Source organism: Astyanax mexicanus, chromosome 3 (genome assembly GCF_023375975.1).
Source record: "Astyanax mexicanus isolate ESR-SI-001 chromosome 3, AstMex3_surface, whole genome shotgun sequence".
Lineage (NCBI taxonomy): Eukaryota > Metazoa > Chordata > Actinopteri > Characiformes > Acestrorhamphidae > Astyanax > Astyanax mexicanus.
Window position 1 is genome coordinate 49098844 of NC_064410.1, and position 15845 is coordinate 49114688.

The following is a 15845-nucleotide window of genomic DNA, read 5'->3' on the forward strand; positions in this document are numbered from 1 at the left end:
CTAAATGTATGTGTTAATACACATTGATTCCTGCATTTCAGGTCCGTAGAACATTCCAAAAAATGTTGTGTGTTTACCACTTTGTAATGTTGCCATTCCTTCCCACAACATTTGAAAGAGGTTACCAAGCAATTCAATGTAATTTAATCATTTGCAGTGCTTCTAGACAGTAATTGATTTGTGGGTTTTTTGTAGGCTGCATTTTTTAAATGCAAAATTCAATGCAAAATTCATATGCAAAATTTACAAATGTGTAAAGTCCTACACACATTTTACCATTCCATTTGCCAAGTTGCCATTTCTTCTCATAACAATTTGGCACTGAGGATATCAAGCAGTTACGTGTCTCAAGATGCATAACATTACTGGCTTGTCTTCACATTTTTGCCCTCTGCAGCCCTGCTTTTGTAATGTGTGCAGCATGTAGTTTTGCATCTTGTTAATAACTGAATGGAAATCCCTGGAAAATAATTAGTTTTGGACACAGCATAGGTGATCATGATTAGGTTTACCAGACAAAACATGAAATATATTGGGTTCATAATGTCTGCAATTAGAAATGAGAAACACAGAATGTTATAATAAATATAGAGATTTTTAAATTGATGGGTGGATAGATGGACAGAAAAAGATAAAACAGTAAAATAGAACAAAAATATTTTCTGTAAGTCTTGACCAACACATCTTCATGGTGGTAAGTATGCTTGTAATTTAAGTACTATTGTAATAATAACTCACATACATCATTTTGTATTATTGAATGAAGTGTTAATTAAAAAATATTGACTTATAAGTAGGTACATTTATGCTAGGTGAGCTAGATATATGAATGAAAAGGCTGATTAAGAGCGTGCCAATTAAAGACAATCACACAAATAAAGGTTGAGAGGTTTAAATAAATGCTAAAAGCACAAACAACTGAGAGCTGTTATTCAGCAGCCAATATTCTGGATAAGAGAGCAGAGAAGTATATCACCAATAAACCTGTTTCTGCCGATCTCTAATACAATGCAGTATACACATTTACGGATTTTCCCAATGTATAGAATTTGTAGACTTATCTAGAACACTACCATCCCAAAACCACAATAGCATTCTTCTAGAGGAAGAATTGATTTCTAGCCGAGTCCCTGGGCTGTAGCTAATGTAAAATCTCTGATGCTAGTCTTCCTTTCCTTTCACTTCCTTTCTTCTAAAAGGTTCCTGTACTTTTATTTTGAGCCATTCCCGCTGCTATTTGCTTTGTGATGGAAAAAAAGTGAATTCCATGACTACAAAAGCAAAGGTTAACATTACCCACAGCATAAAAACAATTTTGAAGGGAGCAAAAGGTCTCTAATGGTAGATGGTCTTCAAAGAAAACGCATTTGTGCGCTCAAAATAATTCATAGCTTTTTGCTGGTGGCTTCTTGGGTTCCTGCAGCAGCAGCATGAACCACAGTATTTTTCACAGCAGGTTTCCTCTGCCTCTAAAATGGGCTTCACTGGGGCTTCCTCAGCCCCCCAAATATTGATAGCACCTGCTTGATCCTTTATTGGGTAATATACCTTGAAGTAATGTTTATGAACTAATGAATTCCGTAAACCTGCATTTAAGGGCTTTCATAATTCATATTTTGACTTTGAGTACACCAAACACAATCTGACATTTCCAAGACTTTCCTAGTGCATGAGTTATTACGTGGTGACATTTATGTGTCATCGACAGTTATTGTTGCTGTTTTTTCTGCTATGTGCTGTTGAAAAAATGAAAGATTGTTCACTAAAGGAATAGTCACTGAATGTTCTGATCTGTCTTATTCAGGCATGTTGTCGTGATCCGAGTAATATGAGAAGCCAATCTGCGCTGTGGTCCAGCTCTCCTCAATGTCTGGGCAATGTTTACAGACCTGAAGACCCTTGACATGTCTTTGCCTGGGGTCATCCCTCTTCTCCAAGAATCACATGCATCTTGTAGAAAGGTGATGTCCCTATTTTTAGTTGTTTAAAGTTCCATCTTCAAAAATAGAACCACTTGAAAACAAATAATTAGTCCACTTTGTTGCTCTTTGCCGGAGACTCTATTAATAGCCTGCAACTAGGGACCTCAGAGGTCCTGGGGGTTAAATACCCTCTATTTAAAGTAACAGAGCCATGGAAACGTGGCTCAGAAAAGTTGTGTCTCTTTGACATGTTGACAGCTTAATAGTTGCTCTTCGAATAGGGCTACTGATGAAAATAACTGACGTGATTTATTTTTTTTTTGTTGTTCTTTGTAACCTCTTCATGTTTTACTTATTACTACGTCTGTCTTAAATTTATGACGCCATAAATATCCAAGAGATCCTTTTTAATCTAAATTATATTGAACTATATAAATTAATCTATTAGTCAACATGTAAAAAAAAATAGTATCTTTCTGTGGTTCATCGTACAATACATAAAGAGTTCACCCTGTCTGTGTGGAGTGTGAGTGTGAGTCACAACATAAAATAACTTCGGCATTTAAAATAACTAATTTCTTTACAGAAACAACAGTATTACAATTAAATCAAATCCCTTAAATCCTATAATATTTAGGCAAGCTTTTTATGAAAGATGTGATTTTATTCTGCAAATAATATCCCCTGCTTTATTACATACACAAATATATACACAAAATGTAACACAGACTCTTTTATTTTAGTCTACCATTCCCAGATTGTCATTAAATGCATTCTGCTTATTGCAAAGGCTTATATGCACAAATATATACATCTTATTTAGTAAACTCTTCCACCGACTTGTACATAATGCCACTAAATGCATTGTTTGCACTGTGTTAGAATTATGTGCAAAAATCTTAGCACATATATACTGCATTTACTGAATCCATACACACATATACTTCATATACAGAATTTAAGGTACATGTAAAGTGTAGACTGTATATATTGCAATATATTGTAATACTGTAAGCAACATATATTGTTCCACTATAAGTTCTCTTATAAAACACACACATATTTATAAAACCTGAGTAATAAAAATAAATAAAAATAAAATCAAAGTTTACTTTTTATGTAATTAGGACAGTGGGATCTAACAACAGAGTACAACACTGCTATCTGTTGAAACACAATTCTAAGTGAACCACTGACTAGTAACAATATTTACATGTACACTAATAGTTACAAATCCATACTGTGTTTTTGAAAATCTATACAGTATTGTAAAAATGTCAAGATATACAGTTTTGTTAGTTACATTCCTAACTCGTATGCTGTTGTAAGCAAATTTACCGAGTGGACTGCATTAGGATTACCGGTATATACACACATATACTGTATATGCAAATTTTAAAGCATATTTATTAAGCGAACTGCATTATTAATATATACACACTTATACTGTATATACATCATTTAAAGCATATTTATTATGTGGAGTGCATTTGCATTTTATACACCTTCAATACACAAATATATACACAAAATGTTATGCAGACCCTTTAATTTTATTATTCCCAGAATGTCAATAAATGCATTGTGTGGGTTGAATTAGGGTTATGTACACAAATCTAGAAATTAACCCATATTTATTGTGTGGAATGTATTAGGATTATATATCCATCTACACACAAATATAGTATATACACTGAATTTAGTTTTGACTTGTTTATTATATTCTTCACACAATATCACAAAGTGCGTTTTGTGCAATGCATTAGAATTATATACAAAAATGTGCACAAAATGTAGTCCGGACTGTTTAAAGTTTATTGAAATGAACATATTCCAGTGTTGTTTTGGGATGAGATGTGACACTGGCGTAAACTGGAAAGGTATAATAGCTCTTGACAGATTATTTTTGTTTACATGAAAATAGATCTGTGTTTGAATAACATCCTGCTGACTTACTTAACAAGTCAAACTTACTCTGGTTTTCCTTCAGCGTGCACAGCGGTAAACAGCTCTGACAGTAGTCAATGATTAAATATGAATCAATCCAGCAAGCAGTGCTGCTGCTCAGATAGATCATTTGCTAAAACCTGACCTGGGAGCAGATTGACTGAGGCCTTTCAGAGCCACAGGGAGCAGGTGATGAGGAGGGCTGCCTAGCATCACCACTTAGTCACCTCACTGATGCTATTCACTCTGCATGTTTGGTGGTCACCGTCTGCCCATACGCACGCGCACACTTGCACGCTCGCATACAAAATGCACGGGCACGCACGCTTCTATCCCCTCTCGCCAACGCCCACCCACTCCTCTCTTCAAAAAGCTTAAGGAGAGCGGCTTCTGAATGAATCTGTTCAACATCTTTCAGTTCAAATGAAGAGCTACACTAAACATGCTAAGGGGCATCTGGGATGGGCCGAAATTGCCCCTCTGGAGGGATGGGCGGATGCGCCGGGGCATTTTGAGAAGGTCCAGACCAGCAGGCTTTAGCCCTTTCCAAAAAAACAAGAGCCCACACTGAAAACCTGCAACCCGAGAGGATGCGGGGTACCCCCTTTCCACAGGCCTGGCTAAATGGAGCCAGATGCTGCCCACAGACACTGAGCCCAGGCATGCTGACCAGAGAGAGGCAGAAAGCCTCTTGGCTATTCTGTTCCCTCTGTCTGCACGCTTGCCCCTCAAATTCCTGCTCATTCTCATAATTGCTGATCACAGGGGCCGCTCAACAGCATTGTGGGAAATGATCAGACCGGCTCGTCTTTGAACAGAACGAGTACACCGGCAAATCTTTAAGTCTTTTCCTTTTCCCCTTCCTGGAGATATACCACCATGGTGACAGATCTGCAGATCCCACAGCCCAGGAGTGAGAACGGGCAGGTTAATTCACAAATCATTAGAAGATGCAGATAATCACAATTATTTATTTCTGATTTTTGAGGGAGTGATCTGTGAAGTGACTAAGAAAGAATTTAATAAAGTGAGTAATGCATATTAAACTAACACCAATAGCCTATATATGTTTATAGTTGCATTTATTTTAGTTTATTATTATTTTTCACAAATACATCATCACGGAAGGATCCCTTCATTTTTTGTAGTTTTTCAGTAATTTGAATCTAAATGATAAATGATGAATGAATCAATAGAAATGCTCCAAAAATAACTAAGATGTATGTATTAACTTTTATTGTATAGCTGTTTTTTTTTAAAGTTACAATTTATAATATTACTGCAAAATCAGTGGCTTCTAATTATATATGTTATATATGTATATATTATATATTGCACCAATAGTATTTTTTCAATTTAATTTCACTTTGGCATTTTAATATTTGATATTTTTAAGGTAAATACATTCAATTCAAGAGATTGAAAATTAAAATGATGCATTATGTGAGATATTAATTAATTCTTCATTTTATAAGCATATAATGCTGTCAAACAAATAATGTATCTCTTAAATGGCAGCTTTACAAGAGAAGGAAAACACTTCTTAACTCTCCATTAAAGCCATTCAAAAATATTTATTTTAAGTTATTTTGGAGCATTTTGATTGATCTGTTTAACAATTTTGACACAACGTAAAGAACAACAGTTAGAATTACTTACGTCAAAAAGTGAAAAACAGAAAAAATGTAAATACAATGTAAATATTACAATGTATGTAAGACTAATATGTATGTATGCATGTGTGAATGTGATGTCACTGTTGCCAAGAAACCTTTTTATCTGTTTTTGTTGTTTTTCACATTTTGTCAGTTATTCTTTGCATTGTATCAACATGCTCAACATTACTTAGAATGAAACATTTTTACATTGGCTTTTATTGAATTATTTTTTTTTTGTTTGACTATAAAGTTTCTTTTTTGTAATTATGTGAGACATTGAGGATAAATATATATAAATTAAAATGTGGGTATCGCTGTGACATTTTAATGAAGTGATACTGCATGAAATCATCTGAGCTATTTATCAGAAAAACAAAAAAAGTGAAATCCCACATGTTGCTTCTCTAGTCCAAAGAACGCATGAGCACGGCGTACTGATTCGGTGATTCAAAGTTCTTTCTCCACCGCCAAGCAGGAACAGTGTTCCACAGCCTGGAGACCTCCAGTAACCTGTGTCACTTCTCATTCTGACAGCTGGGGTGATGCCGGCCAGACGCCCCATCCTGAAACACACACCAGCTCTTTGTTTGCTTATGTATTTCTTTAATTCCCCTCTCCCTAGACCAGCGGTACCAAAGAAAATGCACATTTTCCATCCCATTTCAGGAGGCGTCGCCTGCTTTGACTCAATTCGAGGGGGCTTGCCACTCAGAGGACACATGCCTAAATTAAGGATGAAATTTCCCCAAAACAGAAAGAAAAGAGCTCATCAATCCATACTTTGCTCCCAGAATGAAGTTGATTAACGTGAGATTTTAGTTTTCCCATGTTGGCATTGTGAGTCAGAAAGTGCAGCATGAATGAGCCATTTATCTTTTATTGAACGTTTACAGAGCGATGTTTGAGAGACGTGTGACGCGAAAAGAAATCATAAAGCAATGCAGCCACTTCAAAGATAGCAATACGATGCACTTTATCACTGCCTAGTACAGTGTTAAGCACCTGCATGTGTGTGTCTGCATTCGTGTGTCATGCATTTGTGTGTGAGCGTTGCGGGGATGTGTGTGTGTGTGAGGGGCCGCGTGCCTGAAAAGTTTTCTGGATTTGAATCCTGCCTCAGGGAGAGATTTGGAACATTGTTGTTGTCTTGTTAGCAGACAGCCACTCACACATGATTAATTGTTTCCTCGTTGAGCTCGTACCATTCTCTGTGCTTGAGCCAAGGCCTCCCAGGCGCGCAAAGCCCAATGCCACATTGTTCCACAGGATCCTCCTGCTCTGCATTTGGGATGCACATTTTATTTACTCATGCATTACACGCTGTCTGCATGCAGGAGCCTGCTGTTGCGATTGGTAATCTCTAGAGACCTTGTGAATTCATGTGATTTAATTTGGATTTAAGGTGCCAAGATGTGATTGTATAAGGATTGTTTATTCATCTTGATAGCTGATTTCTATACCCAACATATTTTTGCCACCTACAGTATTTGTGCATCAGTGAAAGTTGTATTAGGTGAGATGAATAATTATGTCTGTCTGTAGGCCTTTGTAGGTCATATTTTTTCCACCATAGTCACTGTAAGAAACATCCTATATATTTTGCTTCCAACACACCAAAACTGAATGTTAGGTTGCTGCCTAATTTTTATATCCTACCCCTTATTAGGGGCTATTATAATCTGATTTTAATTGAATGAGATATCAACGTTATTAACCTACCACCTAGTGGTGTTAATGTTATGGCTGATCAGTGCATATACCTTGTATCCATTTTTTCTGTTTTTTTTTTTCAGGTATTTTGACATACTTTAAAAGAACCCTCTGTATTTATACTGTAATATGATTACTTTTTATTTATTTAAAATATATTTATTACATTATTAATTTAGTTAGATATTGTTTGATTTAATTAGCATATTGCAGGGTTAAAATCTAAACAGAAAACTTATTGTAAGGTAGGTTATAGTTTTTTCTCACAATATGTTAAATTGTGTTAAATTCAACAGTAGAAATTGTCCCTTGAATTGTGCATAACTTTTACTGAGAAATTCTAATTCATCGAAGGATCTTGCAAATCAGTATATACGTAAGCCTATGTTAATATTCATAAGCAGTTTTTTCCCCATAAAATAATTATTTTATGACATCGCCACATAAAATATTAGTCTGAGTCTGAAATGTGATTATTACATTCTGTTGGTAAACTGTACAGTAGGACAGCAGATAACAGTGTCCAATGAAGACACCACAGGGCTTCCCACAATCATAACATGAATTGTTCAGTAAAAAGAAAAGGAGTGCATCACACCTGAAAGGTCATCCACAGTCTACCTTGCAGTTCTTGCATAAATGCTAGCACATGAGCGAGTGAGATGATTAATTAATTACAATTATCAGAGCACTGGTAATTCACTAGCGAGGATAACATCAAGAGTGCTTAATTGCCGCACCAAGCCTTGATGTGCTTAAATTGTTCTGTTAATTTTTCTTCCCTGACTGTCCAAGGCTATTAAGTGCAGTGGGATGGCTGGATATGGAGGGCATGCTTAACATACTAGAAGGGGGGAATAGAGTTAGAAGAAAAAATAAAAAAGGCAAGCTGTAATTGCTAGGTATCACTATCTGAATGTGGACACAGTGGGGAGCTGAGGACGTCACATTAAAAAAAAACAAAAAAAAAAAACTTTGACAACCTACAAAATCCATTTAAGCCAATGACCATTCCCAGTATAATGACAGTATAAGCTCAGGTCTATTGAGCCGGTGTGTTTGCAGCGTCTAATTATACTGAAACAGCTAGGTACAGATACTCCATGTCAGAACAACGGCATTCCACTGAAGTTATAATTTAAACATTTTGTACTATAATAGTGTTAAGTGACCATTAGCCATGGTGGCACATGCTGGTATAATGTCACTGTTTAATTTCTCCGGCTAATTATCAGCCCTAGGCAATTGCCGTAGCATTAGTGTAACTGCTATTAAACTCTATTAACTGGGCTGACATAAAATATAGCACAAAGATGTAGTGTGATCTTTGTTGAGGATTGAACAGGTAGCAATTGTTAAATTATAGCAATAGCGTTCTAACAATATGCCTAAGGTTTAATGTTTATTGTAGGAGGGCTGTAAACAAATGAAAACAACCAAATGCAGCAATACTACGAAGCATATTTTTGTGCCAGGGCATTGCTTAGTGGGTAGAACATTTCAATCAGTGTACAAAAAAGTGGGCCATAAAATATTCCTGCATATCAGCCTGTATTTTGCTCTGGACAGTTTGAGCCGTATTGTCTTTCACTTAATCTAACTGAAAAACATTGGCCGTGCTGTATATCAAAGTGGCAGTTTTGCTCAAATCACCCATGCTTTTATGCATTAGCCCTGTTAGGCGTATTTTTCCAGTGCCACAGAGGAGAATTTCCTAACCTGCAGGCCAGAAAAACACAGCCTTTAATACAAAATGACACAAAAGCAGAGACTCAGCTTTCATAGGGACTCAACCTCTGCCGATGCTTTAACAAAAAAGCGAGCTCATCACGTTGTTTCTGTGTGAGAACACGTCAAGTCTCTATAAACGTCGATCACCTCTAAACGACAGCGAATAGGCATTGCCTTCCAACAGTCATTTCAGTCATGGTAACATTTCCCAGTGCCATGATAGGCCTTTACAAAGATGCTGTACTTGGCAGAGAAATACAGCCAATGTCAAATGAGAAAAGGCTAAAAAGATCTAAAATCAGAAGGAAGGGATTCTCCCTCATGTCTTCACTCCTCCGTACAGTGCTGAGAGGGGTGGGCAACGAGGTTAACACATGCATGCACTGATAGCCATGGCCTTTCGGGGTCTCCTGATGGGGGTAGCCCTCATCTGTGTCTTAAGAAGTTATTTTCATCCCTCAATAAACAGGCCAACCATTGTCACATGGAGGGCTCTCATTATTATTTTTAAAGTAATTACACCTTATTATCTGTGTTTACTTTGGCGAGGGCGAGTGCAGGTGTGGACAGGGAGCCGTGGGTGGTGGTGACGGGCCGCGGGTGAGCAGTTGCCCCCGTGAGGCTCTTTTTTTTTTTTACTCAAGGTTTGGTGGGCATTGTAGCTAGCTGCGCTCTGCCACTAATTTCAGCCCCACAAAAGAAAATGTGCAATTAGGCCTATTATTGCAGCAGCTGCGTGCTCTCTGCTCGACAGCCCCCTGTCTTTTCTTGGCTCGCCGAGGGGAAGCTCTCGGAGGTCGTGTGCAACCCCGGTACCATAACGCTGCTCGTGGCTGAGAGAAATGCCACAAAATAAATAGCAAAAGGAAAGAATCAGAAAATGTGGAATTAATAAAAAATGAACTTTTAAAGTAGAGTGAATCATCCGGCTGTAAAACTAAACTTGAATTCACGTGTTTTGTTAAGTGATGACTAAGAACATTAGCAAACAGACCCTTTAATCAAGGTCAAGGTAAAAGCCTCTGTTTAATAAAATCAGACACCTTTTTTCCTCGCCTCTCTCAAACATCTCACAGGGCTTGTGATGTAAACATAGCGAGAAATTCACAGCTGACCTTTTGATGTGCAGATTGACCCACCGATCATTTCTAAAGATCTGTGTACACAAGCAGTTATGAAAAGGACAAAAGAAGGGCTATATTGGAGAAAACCACGGCGGCCTACAGAGTAATGTGCTCTCATGCACTGGGACACTGGGTTTTGGGGAAGCCACAAAAGACCACCTTCATTCAAACGCAGGGCCAATCTTATGCCTTTGGCACAAACTAAATGGTCTTAGATTCTCCATTGTTGCTCGCACTTAGTGATTTTCACACCTCGCCGACTTTCCAACAATTAAAATAATGATCCAGCGCACAGCACTTATTTTCAAGGGTATAGGTGGATTTGCATGTTTTGACTGCGTCTGGCTGTGCTCGCGCATATGCTCCTGCTCCTCTCTAATCCCTTGTTAAATTAAAGAGGAAAAGTGCTATTATTGAAAAAGTATTATTGAATTAATATTAGTTCATTTAATTCATATCCTCTGGGTTTCACCATCAAATAAATTAGAATTGTATAACTGAAAAATAAAGCATTACATATTTATATTTATAAAGGGTAATGAATAACTTTAATTAAATAGCAAATAAAAAAGAAATAAATCATATTTAAAAATATATATCAATACAATTATTATGAAGCATCATATTTTTTAAATGATGCCTCAATCCACACATGCTTTTACAAGTACTAAAAAGGTTCAACAAAGGCAGATAAAACAGAAAGAGCAGGAGGCAGCAGTGGAGCGGGGTGGGTGGACGCTCTCCTGCGGTAGTAGATGCCTTACTGGCATCGATTTCAGCTCATTATGGCCCTGGGACTGAGAACCACAAATCCAGAGAAATCATTTTGCTGGAGGAGTGCGGCTGGGCAAATTGGCCTCCGGTTCTGTGTGGGAGCCCCCGCTGAGCGGAGCGGAAGAGCAGGGCCCGGCCGGGAGTGGGCAGGCCCAGGCAGGAGTGGCTGGGGCCACATGCTGCGGCCACCTCCCTGCCTCCGACAAACAGTGCACTGGATAATCTCCCTGCAGAGACTCTGCCAAACCCCATGTGCTCAGAAGGAAGTGCCAGTGCACAACATAGGAGCTGCTCTCTCCTGAGCGCTCTCTCGCTTACTCTCTCTCTCTAGCTCCATGTGGGTTTGAATCTGTAAATATCTCATACTGAGATATTACATACAGAGAGAGAGAAATTTGGAGCCGTACAGACAATGCCCAGACCGATTTTTCAAATTGTTTTATTGTGTGCCGTTTGGTATGTGGCAATATTAGTTTAATTTGGCTGCAGTCATTTTGCTTTGTTACGTTAATGTCTTTATAAAGACCACTGACAGAGGCAGACACAAGCACTGGCAGCAAGAAGACAAACAGCAGGTCTAACCCTCTGTAAACTCTACCTACAGTATGAAATGAACTAAACTAAAAGCATGTCTAGGAGAAAAACAAATTACAAAATCATGTTGTATTTTCCATCTACTTATTAGCTTCTTCCAAGCCAAATTAATGGACGCAAGGCAGAAATAGGAGGTATTTTCTTTAGTTTCAAATCCATGGATAAGGACTGCGTATTGCTGAATGACAAAATGTGCAACATGCAAAAGATTATTGAAGAGAACGTGAGCTGGATATTTAAAGACACTGCTGTGACACTAGTTCCTATGATCAAATCTCTCACTGATAAAAGTCAGTATTTTCAACCTGCTTATCAACCTGCTGCAGTTGCCTTTACTTTATTTAATAAAAATGTCCACAGTCATATTAATCATTTAATTTACCTTTTATTTAATAGTTGTTACCTTTGAGCAGTATTTTTAAACTAAATATAACCAATGCAAATGTATTTCTTTTTCTCCCAAGATGTTCTAATAATGAAATTTTATGCCTTTTTTTTTTTTTTTAGTTTTTTTTAGTTTTGACAGCAAAACTAAATTTGACAGCAAATGGCATGTAAATGGCATGATTTCATTAAAATTAATAAATAAAAACTCAATAACTAAATAGGTAGAGAATTGGTTTATTATCACAAATATTAACACCATCCTAATGGATGTGGAACAAAGACTTAAAAAAACGAAACAAAACAAAAACCTTGCACTCTCACACTCTCTGCACACAGACACACATTATTTCTGTTCCATTTTCCACACTCCACTGGCAAAGATCAGGATTCCTGACATCTTACATAAGAAATAAGCAAAATCACATTTGAAAACGTTCAGATGGAACCAATAACGGTCAAATGTGATGAAACAATCTTCAGCTTAGCACGTTCAGTGTTACGAAGTCTCCATCTTATATCCATGCTTTTCAAGCTCAGCCCTGTCAGAAAAAGAGGGAAGAGGAACAGAAAACAAACAAAAATAATTTTAAATAGCAAAGAATGTAATTAAAAGCTAATGGCAAAGTTGTTTCAAAACCTTTAAAAGCAAATGTCACTTTGGTTACAGTTCCTTATTTTTCTTGTTAACCATAAATATCATGTTTTCAGATTATCAATATAAACAAAATGTAAGCACTAACAGTAATTTCAGTAAGATAAACATGCAACACACTAAATAAAGCTATATTATTTGTAAATTAAATTCCCAATCATAATGCAAAAGAAATGTGGTAAAATACATTAAAATGTGTAATCTATATTAATAAGCTATTATTTAATCAAAACCCTGTTTCATACATGGCTGCTTTAGACATGAAATGAAGCAATATAGTTACCTCAACTGATTGGAAAAGTCATCCTCTACATTGTCATCATCCCAGTTATCTTCCCACACATGAGCATCCTCGTCTTCGTCCAAACCGGTCCAATCTGAGAATCAAAAACAAACATTTTACTTTTACAATTAAGAGAGACCATTTTAAATGTACAATTTAATGCAATATTAGTTTAATGGCACAAAGTGTTTGGGTAGTATTTCTTCTAAAGGTGTGGGAATGAGATCCTAACACGTGGGACTTAGATAATTAAGGTGTGTAAATAAGATAATTAAGTCATGGCCACAACTTCTTAAGATGTGGAAGAGAGATAAAAAAAAACCTGCTTTTCTGTAAATTACTGCCCATGAAGAAACTGAATATTACATCAAAGGTACAATTAAAGGATAATCTTTGGAGTCTCTTGCAGTGAGACACAGCAAAATTCTAAGTAAGAGACACTTAATTCTCATACTAAAAGCCCACAGGCTCAGACACAGATAATATGCAGACCCGTTTACCTTCCTTAGGCAGTCATATTGTGCATTAACCCTGAGAGCTCCTAGCTGTTTATTTGATTTAATAATTTGTTCCTACGCCTTAGTAAGTCGTGGCCATGCCTTAATTATCTCGTTCCCACGCTTTAGCTTCTGGTTCTGGTGGCCAAGCATTATTTTTATTTTTTTTAAATGATTTCACCGTAGGTAATAAGTGAAGACCTAGACATGTTTTAAGAAAGTCATTGTCAGAGTAAACGATAAGCTAAATAGATCGCTAGTAAAAATGAAAGGGATAAACTAATAAGAAAAACTAATGTAGGTAGCTAGATTATGAATCACTGAGTCAAATCCACTAACCTAACTACCAACCACCTGTGGTCTTCAATATAACTAGGTTAATCTGTTTAAAACGTTTTGGTGGTTGCTACACTGATTACCAGCCAGTAGCAAGCTAATGTAACAAGCTAATGCTGACGATCCTAACAATTTTCAAGTGATTTCACTGTCGCAGACGAATTTCCAGAGTCGGTAAAAAAAATCACAAGTCTTGCTAGAGTCGAGTTGCTGTCACCTCATCTAGATCGTTCAGTGTGAAGTGTTTAGGATTGAAAGTTTGTCAGTCTTTTTTGCGTCCTAGTGTTCAGATAAAATCAACTGTTTAATATCAGTCTTGAGACTTTGCTTGTGCAAATATTGACGTGAACAATGTCAACAACCAATAGGAGAGCTACAGGAAGCCACAAGGCAAAAATTTTACATGACTGTTTACAGACATGTTGCTGTTAATATGCCTGATACATATGTACAGTATTTTAAACACAGGTAGCACTTTAAATATAATGACTTTACAGTTATTTTATTTTGCACTACTTTGTCTTATTGTGGAGTGTTATTTCTGATACAAACAAGTTTAATAAATATATTTTGCAAATTTTGCAAGAATTATGTTCTTTATTGTATTAATTTGATCTAAAACAAAGTCAAATGTATAGAAGTGAAACTGTGATTCTTTGCAATACAATGTTGTAGCAAAAAAGGGGGAAGAAGCTAATAGGATGAGTAGAACACAAAATGTGTTTTATTATAAAAATATCTAGAACTAACAATGTGACAGAAAAATAAACTGTTGATGGGGACAAAAGTTGAGTCTCTCATAAATCACAGCATTGATATAGCTTACAGATAGATGATTTGTAATTAATTTGTAATATGCATTGTAAGTAAACTCCTGCAGAGGCATGATATGCAATAATCCCAAAAAAGAATATTGTTGTAGTCTTGCAAACTGCGATTCTGCAATATCCCCAGTCTTTAAAAAGTCTGCGACTAGTCTTTAGTCTATTAGTCTGTTTCAGAGTCGTGTAGTGTATGGACAGCATTAGGCAGTCATTTTGTGCGCAACCCCTGAAAGGTGCTTGCTTTGTTTATTTGATTTAATTAGCTCGTTCCCACGCCCGAATAAGTCGTGGCAATACATTATTTTTTTTAAACAAGTAGGTAACAAGTGAAGACCTAGACATCTCGCTAGCTAGATAACGTTAGTGGCTAGAGTATTAGCCATGACTACTTCACCAAAGCTAGCTAAGCTAACAAACTTAGCGTCTTTTTAGTACGTTAGACAATATAACCAAAGTCGATTTATAGCCAAGACAAATATAAAATCAGATAACGTTAGCCATGTCGTTGATGATATACTAAAGTAGCATCAGACAGAACAATAAGAGGCTACATTAATATTAAACAGTTAAAACAGCACTTCTAGCCAGCTAATGTACTCCGGCTAGTTAGCATAGCAGCCCCGTTTATAAACACAGCGCAGTCTGGTAGCTAGCTGGCCTTAGCTTCTTTAGCTGAGTCACTGCGTCTTCACACTGTAAAAGTACGTTAATAAGACAATAAAACAACTACACAGCCTCTCACCCTCAGCTGGGAATTCTTCAAATTCATCATCCTCCTCCAGCAAGCCCAGGTCCACGGTCTGTTTCTTCTCCGACATGTTAAATTAATATCCGCTAATCTTCAGCAGAGCTCAGACACGACCATGAGATTAGCTATGGCTCATACACGCCCTCCGTGCGCATGCTCGGAACCAGCCGCCAATAAAATAATTCAGGCAAATACAGCACATGAGCTGAAACCCTCAGCTACACACACATCAAAAAACAGATAAAAAATAAAATAAAAACAGAGAATAAAGACCTATAAAATAATTCATTATTTAAAATAACCAACTGAATAACTGACAGTATGCAAATAGCTCTTTAACAGGCATTTTAATAAAAAAAATAGTAAATACTTTGGCAGTGCAATAAAAAATAAAAAAAGAACACATCCAAGCTATTCCTTCAGGGTTTTGAATTTATTTTTAATTATTATTGAAACAAAGGTATCAAAACCTACCCTTTTAGCACAAAACAAACAAGTATTAAATAGCCATGTAAATAATTTTCCATTTAAAAATAAAAAATAATCACAAACTAAAAAATGTCACAACAGCAATTTTGTAAATAATCATAATTTAGATCATGATTTGTATTTTTTAAATGCTGGAGAATGCAGTAAAAAAAATAGAACACCCCCAAGC

The 15845-nt window shown here is 36.6% G+C and overlaps 1 protein-coding gene across 1 annotated transcript; it reads right to left on the minus strand.

Annotated features, from left to right (window-relative positions):
• Positions 1 to 12065: 12065 nt before the first annotated feature.
• On the minus strand, positions 12066 to 15342 carry sem1 (SEM1 26S proteasome subunit). Its single transcript, XM_007259825.4, has 3 exons — positions 15182 to 15342; positions 12783 to 12876; positions 12066 to 12386 (listed from the first exon to the last, which is right to left on the minus strand). The coding sequence occupies exons 1-3, from the start codon at positions 15255 to 15257 to the stop codon at positions 12344 to 12346; spliced, it is 213 nt and encodes a 70-aa protein (XP_007259887.1). The 5' UTR covers positions 15258 to 15342; the 3' UTR covers positions 12066 to 12343.
• Positions 15343 to 15845: the final 503 nt, after the last annotated feature.